This window comes from Oenanthe melanoleuca, chromosome 12, assembly GCF_029582105.1.
Source record: "Oenanthe melanoleuca isolate GR-GAL-2019-014 chromosome 12, OMel1.0, whole genome shotgun sequence".
In the NCBI taxonomy this organism is placed as follows: Eukaryota; Metazoa; Chordata; class Aves; order Passeriformes; family Muscicapidae; genus Oenanthe; species Oenanthe melanoleuca.
This window is the reverse complement of record NC_079346.1, coordinates 13,538,193-13,548,348: the sequence shown is the minus strand read 5'-3', so window position 1 is coordinate 13,548,348 and position 10,156 is coordinate 13,538,193. Positions and strand designations below refer to the sequence as shown.

General features: G+C 55.3%; 1 protein-coding gene across 4 annotated transcripts in view; it reads right to left on the bottom strand.

Moving 5' to 3' along the window:
- Window positions 1-1,161: 1,161 nt before the first annotated feature.
- TEX264 (testis expressed 264, ER-phagy receptor) overlaps window positions 1,162-10,156 on the bottom strand; it is a 51,582-nt gene continuing 42,587 nt past the window's right edge. For all 4 annotated transcript variants that reach the window (XM_056501490.1, XM_056501488.1, XM_056501487.1 and 1 more), the window contains 2 exons: window positions 8,746-8,917; window positions 1,162-2,011 (listed from right to left, as the gene is read on the bottom strand). In XM_056501490.1, coding sequence (XP_056357465.1) covers window positions 1,698-2,011; window positions 8,746-8,917 — 486 coding nt within the window. In that variant the 3' untranslated portion in view covers window positions 1,162-1,697. The remainder of the gene's footprint in view (window positions 2,012-8,745; window positions 8,918-10,156) is intronic.

Sequence of the window (10,156 nt, the reverse complement as noted above, 5' to 3'; positions counted from 1 at the left end):
TTTCAGGACTGTTAGCACAGAGTGGGACACTGGGGAGAGGAGGGTGCCTGGCTGGTGGACCTCGCCACTGCGGGCTGGGGATAGAGCTGAGGAGGACTGGAGGTGTGTTGTGCCAAGGGATGCTGGCACTGCCGTGGTCCCACTTTCCCCCAGCAGATGGGTCCTGGCTCCAGCCTCACACACACCTCGGCACTGGCTGCATCACCCCGGATGCAGGAGAGTGATGGCAAAGCCCCCTGGTGCCCAGCTGCAGTGGGGTTAGGGGATAAGCACCGTCAGTACCCACTGCCTGGCTCCAACCCCCCGGGAGCCTCAGCCAAGCATAAATATTTCAGGGGGCTTGGCAGTTTTGTAATAACCAGCAACAAAGATAAACACCAGGAAGAGCAATATTTTTCCATGTGGGCTGGAGGAGTTTAATATTTTATCACTCAGAGCACAAAATATTTATGAATAATCTCATGTCAATCACTGGCTGAGAACTAATCATGACCTTTCCAAGCCAGAGAGGACACATTCCTACCATAGAGAAACAATCAGACCTCCTCTGCCCCTGGCACCCCCACCCCATGTTCGTTTTGGGTTGCCATGTTTGACCACCAGCACACAATCCCCGGGCTGCTGGAGGCACCAAGGGCACTCAGTAGGTGCTCTGGCACCTGGCATTGCCCCGTGGCACCACGGCCATGATGTCCAAGCTGCTCCCTTGTCCCAAGCTGAGAGACAGGGAACTGGGAGCAGCCTAGGCAGCCCTCCCTGCCTGCATTCCACAGCAGCAGGACAGACAGACGGGATGTCAGGGAGACATGGTGCAGGCAGTCTGGTGCCCCCTGCCACACAAGGAGGCCCAAAAGCAGCTTTATACCAGTTTTACTCTCCACAGGTTCCCAGGAGGAGTGGGGATGCCACCTCCCTCCAGCTCTGCCCAGCTCAGCACAGCAGCTGGGATGCTTCCTTCCCCTCTTCCCCTGCAGCTTGCACAAGCTGGGGACAGACCTGGGCTGCCCAGGCAGGGAGAAAGCCTGAGCAGCAGGGATGCATAGACCCTGGGCAGGTCTTTGGCTCAGTGAGGGCCGTGGGGCAGCTCCCATCCACATCCCCACCATGGGGCAGGACGGCACAATCAGCCAAAGGACAAGTCAGCAACGCACCAGCCACCAGTGAGGAAAAGCATCCACTTTATTACAGACCCCAAAGCGCCTGTGGCAGTGCCAGGAGGACCACATTTACACAGGATGTTTCCATTGTTCAGCAAGGGGAAGAGAAGAGCGGAATAAACCCAACTGACCCAACTCATGGCTCTTTGGTGCTAGAAAACGTGGTGGTGCAGCAGAGAGAAGCTGTGGGTGAGAGGGGCACCAGCAGAGATGAGGGGGAAAATCTCTGACATCCACCACCATCCCCCAGACACCTGCAAGGAATCTGCAACATGCCTGGACACACACAAACAGCAAATGCATTTCACTGTCCACCCAGCCTGAACCTAACCCTGCGCCACCAAGCACCACAGAAATCCTCCCCCTCCCACCTCCCAGCACCCCCAAAAACCATAAAACACCCTTTCTGCAAAGAGGGAGAGCAGGTCCTGGGGGGAATCAGCAACCAAAATCTCTTGGCTGGAGAGGAAGGAGGTGGGAAAGGCAACTGGTTCCCAGTAACTCAGACCCCAGCGGGAAGTGAGGCAGCCAGGTCTCTCTTCATTCCTCTCCTCTCTCAGCAGCAATGGGCTCCTTGGTCCACTTGTCAGTGACCTCCTGGCTGCCTGCATAGCCCACATCAGGCAGCAGCCCCGGGGCTCCCTCCCCGTCCCCAGCACCCTCCAGGTCCAGCTCCTCGAAGGAGGAGCCGCTGGCTCCCGACTCGCTGTAGCTGTGCTCGCTGCGGTTGTCCGCCTCCTCCCGCCCGCGGCTGCCTGGCAGGGGCAGCAGGATGGAGGTGGCCACCGAGGTGTCTCTGCTGTCAGTTGTGGCCTCCATGCTGATGGAGCTTGTCTCACTCATGGTGTCGACCCCTGGGATGGAGAGAGAATGGGAAAGAGTGAATGCTGTGGGAAGAAGGCAATGGGGATAGGGTGCCACAACCTTCAAAGCCACCAGAAGTCTCTGAGATATTTCAGGCCACAGTGGAGACCAGCCTCTGCCTCTTGTCACCTCCTATGCCTTTGAGATGTGACCAGGGCAAGAATGGGCTGAGCTCAAACTGCTCCCTGAAATCAGGAACCCTCAAGTCAGCACAACCAAGCACCAGCTTCCAGCCATACCCTGACCTCCTGGCCACACCCTAACCCCACAGCTGCTACCCAGGCACACACCAAGGACCTGCCAAGCCCTTCCTCGGGGAGAATGCACGCTTGTCTCTGGCATGGTACCAGGAATGAGACAAAGGGCAGGAAGGACACAGTTCTGTGAGGGTGATGTGGAGCTGCAGCATTGTTTAAGCACCCAAGGGGATGATGGCACAAGTGCAAGCCCTCAGGTGTTCTGCTATAAGAAGCATTTATGTATGTCCAGTCTCATGCCAGGGCATCCTGATACCTTCAGCACCTGACAGCCTGCTCCCACTCCCTCCCATGGCTCCCCCAGAGCCTGCAGCTCTGGCAGCAGTGTGAAGATAAGCAGGGGAGCAACAGGCAGGTCTCAGGGTGCCAGAGGATAGGGGGAGCCTTCCCAGCTCATTCTGTGCTTCTCCACAAGATGAGCCACATCCCATCTCATGACCAGGCCCCCAGGTGCTGTCCCTGCCTGCCCAGGTGGACCCCTTGGCCCACCTGCCCCTCCCCAGATCCCTGCCTCATTAGCTCAATCGACGATACAATTAAGGAATCAACAAGGAGAGGAACATGTCAGATTGAGACCAGCAGCTCGGTGCTGTTGCCAGAGCAACCAGCTAGGAGACAAACCCCTCCTGTTAAATATTAATCATTGTTAATTATGACATCACAGATCCACGTGGTTAATTATGACATCACAGATCCACATTGTTAATTACAATACGTCAGCAAACACTGGGCAGGCTCTTTCATCATGGCCCTCCCTCTCCATCTTCTCCCTGTCTGCCTTGTATCAGCATGGAGTGAGTACCAGGCTCTGTCATTTCCCAGCACCTCCATCCGTGCTGGGCTAAACACCCCTGCTGATGCCCCACACCAGGAGAGAAACCAGGAGGAGCCCCACTCAGCAGTAGCACTCATGGAGGACTGGGGCTTGCCACCAACAGGGCTGGGAAGTGGCAAATGGGAGCCTCTCTGCAGTCATCACTATCCTAGGTGGGAGAGGAGAGCCCTCTTCTCCACATTGTCCCCTGCTGGTGCAGCTCCATCTTCAGCTGCTGGCATGGGGGTGTCTTGGGCTCCCACAGGCATTTCCAGCCTTCTACAGCTCCTGCAGCCAGGTGCCCAAGGCTGGGTTGGTTGCTCTCCTCCAGCTGTGCGGCAGCCACTGATCTCCTGAAGGAGATTCACCAAGGAGGGAACTTTCCTTCCAAACATCCTTAAATCCTGTTTCTGTGCTGTTTTTCTTCCCGGCCTGGGCAGCTGCCAGCAGAACTGCTTGTAAATGGCAGTGCTCTGCCTCCTGAGCAGCATCATCCCACGGTCCTGCGCCTGAGTGATGGCTGCTCCGAGAGGACCGAGCAGTGCTAGCAGGATGAGGGGCAGCCAGAAAAGATCCACAGACACAGTGCACCCACTGCTTCATCCCACCTGGATGCACATTGGATTCATCCTGGAAATTAACCTGAGCCTCCACCCTCTCACCTTGGCAGCCCTTTTGGCAGCTGCCACAAACTGAGCCCTTGGCCCCTCCCCAGGCGATGCCAGGTGACCCCTCCCACGGAAAGGAGAAAAGAACCACTGCCCACTAACACGCACTGCCTTTGTTGCAGCATCAGAGAGCACCTCGACATGGAAACTACATTTACTCTAAGTTAAAAAGGATGTTCTGCGTGCTGCAGTGAGGCGCTCGCTGAAGGGGACAGCAGCCACTGAGTGGGCAGCAGAAAGGTGGGAGACACTGTCCCACCTGACAGGAGCTTGGCAGGGCACTGGGTCAGCAGGGAGCCTCTGGTAAGATTGAGAGCTGTGGGGGATGAAGGGGATTGAGCAGACTCTGAGCTCTGAAGACAAATTCGAGTTTGCAAGGTCTTTAGTGGTGATCTGAAAAGAAGAAATAATCTGATTTGGCCAAACTAGTGGCCTGAGGTGACATGGACACATTCCCACCATGGCTTCATGACAGCTCACGTCATGCGTGGCGATCTTTGGTCCCTCTAAGACCTGAAGGGACAGGAGTGACACCAACCCCCCAAGCAGTGCCCTTCCTGCCCAGCACCTCTCCCCTAGCACCCCAGGGCATGTTTTGGCTCAGAAGCTGTCATGTAACCCCATGACACAAAGCAAAGAAGCTCCTGAGGAGAGGAGCAGCAGCTCAGGAAGAAGACAGGGATGAAGCTGACCTACACACTGCTCCAAGCCACCACCGTGGGAAAACACTGCTGTCCTCTCATAGCCACCTTCCTCTCCCTTGCTCCAAGGGCAACAATAAATCGAGTCCTGTTTCCCTTCAGCCAGGCACTTTGTCACTGCTCTGTCACTTCTGATCATGTTCGAGCAGCCTCAGCTGGCAAATTTGCCCATTTCAACAGCCTTGCTCTCCTCCACACAGGAAAAGGCTGGCTCTGGCATGGTCACTCAGCCTGCCCAGGATAAATACCTGGGGTGGGCAGGGCAACAGAGCTGCTGCTGCCAGGGACCATGTGCGGTCAGCTCTGACAGGGGAATGTGGCAGGAACACCCAGCTGTCCTAACAGGGAGGCCAGGAAGGCAGTGCAAGGGGCTCCGAGAGGGCAACCAAAGCCCCTTGGGAGGGCAAGCAGGGATTCAGCTCTCATCTCACAAGCACAGACTTCCAGCAGCTGTTACACCCACTTGTCCATCCTTCCCCACACACCTTGTTTGGTCCTCCCACGAGCCACTGCCCATTCCTCGCATCCACCTTCCCAAGGTCCTCACACCAGGATCCAGTCCAAAACCCTGATCCAGCATGGCTTTTCCCTCTGGCACATCGTGAGGTAACAGCCATCCTGTTAAAACTTGCCCTTGACCTTGCTTCCTCAAGGATGGCATAGCCATCCCACTGTACTCTCACTCAGTAACATGGAAACCAGAGGTTTTAATTTGGGAAACTGAGGCCCTGACTGGGGTGAAGCCATGATAGGTGTTGAGGAGTCCCCCAGACGCCACAGCCACCTAGGAAGAAGGCATATCAAGCAGCCAACTCCAAGAGACCAGCCAGGGATGCGTGTGATGGAACCACTCACCCCACACTGCCAATGAGCCTGGTGGGGAGCTGGCTCCCCAGACAGCCCTGTGCCATACCAGGTACTGGCATTCCCAGTTCCAGAACGAGGGCAGGCTCTCCTCCTGCACCACCCCTGTGCCACACAGCCTGAGCAGTGCTCCACTCCTGGTGCTTCCTTCCCCTCATTGCATCAAATATCCATCACCTCTAAATGCAATGTGCTGCCAGGGGGCACAGCTCCCCCATGATTGCTGAAGCTTGCACACAAGCCACCAGGAGAGAGACTGGGGCCCTTCCCAGGATGTAGAGGCAGGCAGGAAGAGGCAGGGCTCTTTGGAGGATGGAAGCAAGCAAGGATGAGGCAGAAGACACCAGGAAAGTTGCTCCTCTATGGCACTGGAGCTCAGTGTGTGATGCCATCAGTTGTACCTGAATGCTGTGGGACAGACTCTGCTCCAGGAAAATGAGCATCTGAGATTCTTGAGCAGAGCCACATGCTCAAGAACCATCTGTGTTCATGCCAGCAAGCCTGTGTGGAGAGGCTGCTTTTGTTTGCTTTCACCTTCCATGCACAGCAGCGGGGTCACACTGCAGAGCACAGCTGGGGGCAGCCGGGAGCGAGGACCCACTGAGCGCTGCGCTGATGCCAGAGCCCCAGAAAACAATTAACCACTAAACAACTAATCGTGATTGACACTGGCCCCCTGGAGACCCATCAGCCGCCTTCCTAAAGTGCTCCCTGTCTTTCTGATGACCCTGACAATGGGGAAGAAGGGACAGAATTGGTGCAGAGGCAGCCACAGCCCCTGGCCCCTTTCTTGTGTGTTGAGTGTGTCTGTCCTCAGCAGAGCTGCCAGCACCCTGCTCTGTGCAGAGCAGCAGCAGAAAGCTGAGACCCTGGATCATGTCCCACAGCCTTTGTGGCCACTGGCTTAGCTTGCAGCCACAGGCACCCAGCACCTCACAGGGTGAACTCAGGAGCAAGGACAGAAGATGACAGTCTAAACGGATAGATGTGCTCCAAGGTCAGGAGGCTCCAGAAAACAAATCCAAGCTTTTCTTACACTTTCAAGTTGCTTGGTACTGTCTGGCACCTGCCATAACGACAGGTGAGGAGATATGGCAACACCTTTCATTTGGAACTTCTCAAGTCTTTAATTCAAAGAAAGCATAATCCAGCTGGTGGGGAGTTTCATGAGCTGTGACTGACCAATGGTGTGTTCACACAGAGCATTACTCAAAATAATGTCAATGCTGAAATTGCACTCAATGCTATTATCTCAGTATTTTGGGAGGGGGAAAGAGGGGGCTTCTTCTGCTGCCACATCAGGACAGACAGGCCAAAGCTTCTGTGCATAGAGCATCCTCAGCTCCTCAGCCTTTGGGAGTAGAAATGAGGGCTCAGCACCTTTCCAGTCTCCACTTACCCATTGAGGCAATTGGGTATCAAAGCCCTACACCTGGGTTTGTGCAGCTCAGACACAGCCAGAGGAGCTGACAGCCACTATCAGGGACCACCATCTCCTCCCACTGTCCCAGAAGCAATGTCTGAGCCTCCAGCAGGGCAGGACCACTTGAAACATTCACTCAAAGCTGAGACAGATCAATAAATAACCCACATAAAAGCAACTGGGGCTGAGTGGAGATTATGCTGACAGTCAGACAGGGACATTGCTGTGCCCACCCTCCTGTTGGCAGAGGAAAGCTTGGATTCTGGGATCTGCTGGGTCATCAAGATCTCATGTCCATCATGCTTGTTGAAGGGGCTGTGACTGCTTGCTTCTAGAGGGATGGCCCACAGAAGAAGGATAAAAAGAATGGGAAAAAAGGTTTCTCTTCCCCCAACTCAGAGGTGGTTGCAAAGATCCCAGCACATAAAATCGTCAGGAAGGGAGGACCAGTCTCAATCAACAAGGTGTAATCTTTATCTGCACAAGCCACCCATAGGGTTGCCACATCCTAAGCCAGAGCAAGGATGTGACATCCCATCAGTTCTGCCACTATGCCCAGCAGGGACAATCACAGTGCAACATACAAGCCCAATTCTTCAGTCTCGCAGGCAGGGCCAACCTCACAGTTATTATTATTTTAAGTTGGTTTTGTGCAGACTCAGCAGATGGCACTGCATCAGACTGCACTGACAAAAGCTCATCTACATGCCTGGAAGAGGAGGGGTGGTGGAGGAGCTGGCCCAGAGCTGCTGCTGGGGAGCCCAGCCCAGAGTGAGAAAATCCAATGTCATTTGCCTTCTAAAACTGGGAAGATCTTCCTAGCCCTTCTTCCAGCAGGGCATGCTGGCAGTGGCATCCAGGGAAAGCACCAAGACAGCCAAGGCACAGGGCAGTGGCTGCACACACCCCCTGAGCAGGGCAGAAGGGAGCACACACAGCCATGAAGGCACCACACTCAAACTGCTTTTGCTCCCATGGATCCTGCCATCCCTCTCCAAAACCAAGGGGCAGGAAGATGTCAGAGCCAGAGGGGTTTGGGGCACCTCTGGGCAAGTGGGGCTGGTGCCCCCAACAGAGAAGAAAGAGACGAACTGAGCGAGCACCGTGCAAACACGGGACCTGCAAGTGCTGGGAAACAGCTCCAATTAGACCCATTGCAATGCTAAATGGACAGAGCTCCCAGAAAGCAATCCCCAGGCTTGCTTTTACATGATTAAGAATTAAAGCGACCCAAACCTGAAGATGTGTTAAAGCAAATGACCCAACTGCCCGGGAGGCGAGCACAGCCCTCATGGTTTTTTCATGCCCATTACACAAGCATGGGCGACCTGTGGGGCAGGGGGAGGAGGTTGCCCCTGCCAGCAGCTGGCTCAGATGTGCTGTCCAGTGCCTGGGAACACTTGGATAGCCGGCTGCTACATCTCACAGGCAGAGGAGCATGTGGGCTGCTGAAGGCAACTAGCATTTTGGGTTACTATAGCACTGCTGTTCTGCGCCTACAGCCATTGTGGTCCCTTCCTGTATGAATACATCCAGGCTGCAACAAATCTTGCTGAGCAGATGCTCTCCGGCAACTCCACCACCAGCTACAGCAACCTGGTATTTAAGCTCTGTGCAATCCCAATATGTAACAGATGAAGATGAGATCAAGGAAGATGTATATGACAAAGAGAAAAACAAGCCCAGCTGCAAGTAAAAGCTGTGAGATCCAGCTCTGCACTGACAACAGAGGGCCAGTGGCTTAACCCAAAACTGCAAGGGTTCCTGGGTGCTCCCCGAGGCATGGCGTGACATCTCAGGGGATGTCGTCTCAGATCCTCGGGGATCAGGGCAGGGTGAGGGGAAGGGGTGTGCTGAGAGTCGGTGGTTGGGTACCAGGTGGGCACAGGTGAGTCCCTCTCTGTCTGCTCAGGCAGCAGGACTGGGGATACCAGGACCCCACCTCTGTGAGGGCTGCTGCCGACCGAAGATGGAGCCTGTGCACAAGCCTTGGATACCTGTGATGTCTGTCTGGGCATCCTCAGCCACAGCTGCAGCAGCCCTGCTCTTCCTCTCCAGTTCTTTCATTTCAGGCACATAGAAGTCCCCTTGGCGGGCAAGGGGACACACGAAGTAGATGCGGTCCTGCTTGTAGATCTCGATCCGGGGGTGGGCACACAGCTTCCTCTCCTGGAAGACACAAAGTAGCCATGGTCAGGGATGTGCTCTCAATCCCCACCCCAGCAGCCCCCCACCACACTGACCTGCCAGCCTGGTCCCCTTTGCCCACAGGCATGGAGGCCTAGGGAGGAGCACAGGGTGTCATCCCAAAACCACGGTGCTGCTCTCCCTACCACACCAGCCCCATGTACCAGGGCAAGCAGGTTTGGCCCTGGAGGAAAGCAGCTAGCTGGGCTCCAGGAGGAGATGCCAAAGACCCCCAGCTCAGTCTTGGTTTTGATGTGCTTATTTTGGGCTGAAGAGAGGAGTTTTGGGGAGCCAGGCAGCTGCTTCACACAGACCTGCCAGATCTCCAGCTCCTCCCAGCAGCACAGCCCTACAAACAGCACAGCCCCATGAGCAACATGGCCCCATGAGCAGGCGTAGCACTTCTCTGCTAATTAATATAATCCAGAGCCGACAGCTCAAGCAGCTCCTTTCAGAACGGCAAGGGCAGGGGGAGTGGGAGATGAACCTCTGGCATTTCAGACAGGCATCTCCTCCTTTTCCTCACCCCACCTCCCCTTAGCAGTGCTCTCCTAGACCCCAGACCCCCAGCCTGTCAGAGACTCATGACAGGGGCATGTCCCTGGGCCGTGCAGCCCCTGCTGAGCTGGGGCTGTGGGGACTCTTGGGGTGCAGAGGCCGGGCCGAGGAGCAGCTGGACCCCTTTGCCACCCCCTCCTCACCCGCCCGCCCGCCAGCTGCTCGCTGCAGAGGGGGCGGCTGATTACAAGCCGGGTGAGAAGGGAGAGTCTCTTCAGCGGGTTTTCTTCTTCTTTCTTTCCCCTTTTCAAACCACTGACAGCTTTTATTTAACCCTGCAACCACCTTGATTATTCTCCTCCTCCTCCTCCTCCTTCTCCCTGCCCCAGCTATTCTCTTCCTCCTTCTTGTCCAGATTATCTATCCTCTTCTTCTTCCTTGACCCAGTGATTTTCCTCCCTGCCTCAACTACTCTCCTCTGTCATGTACTGCTGGTCTGTCATGTTTGCACATCCTCCAGCAGGGTCCCCATCCCTCTGGCACTCTCTGTAGCCAGAGCTGGCCCCACACCAAAAGTGAGCTCTATGGACACATCAATCATGACCTTACAAAAGCCTGCCTCCCTTCAGCCCTGGGGATAGACCAACGTGATTTAAGAATCATTTATTTCCCAGACTAATGCTGGCACCAGGCAGGATCCACAACACACATGAGCCAACACTG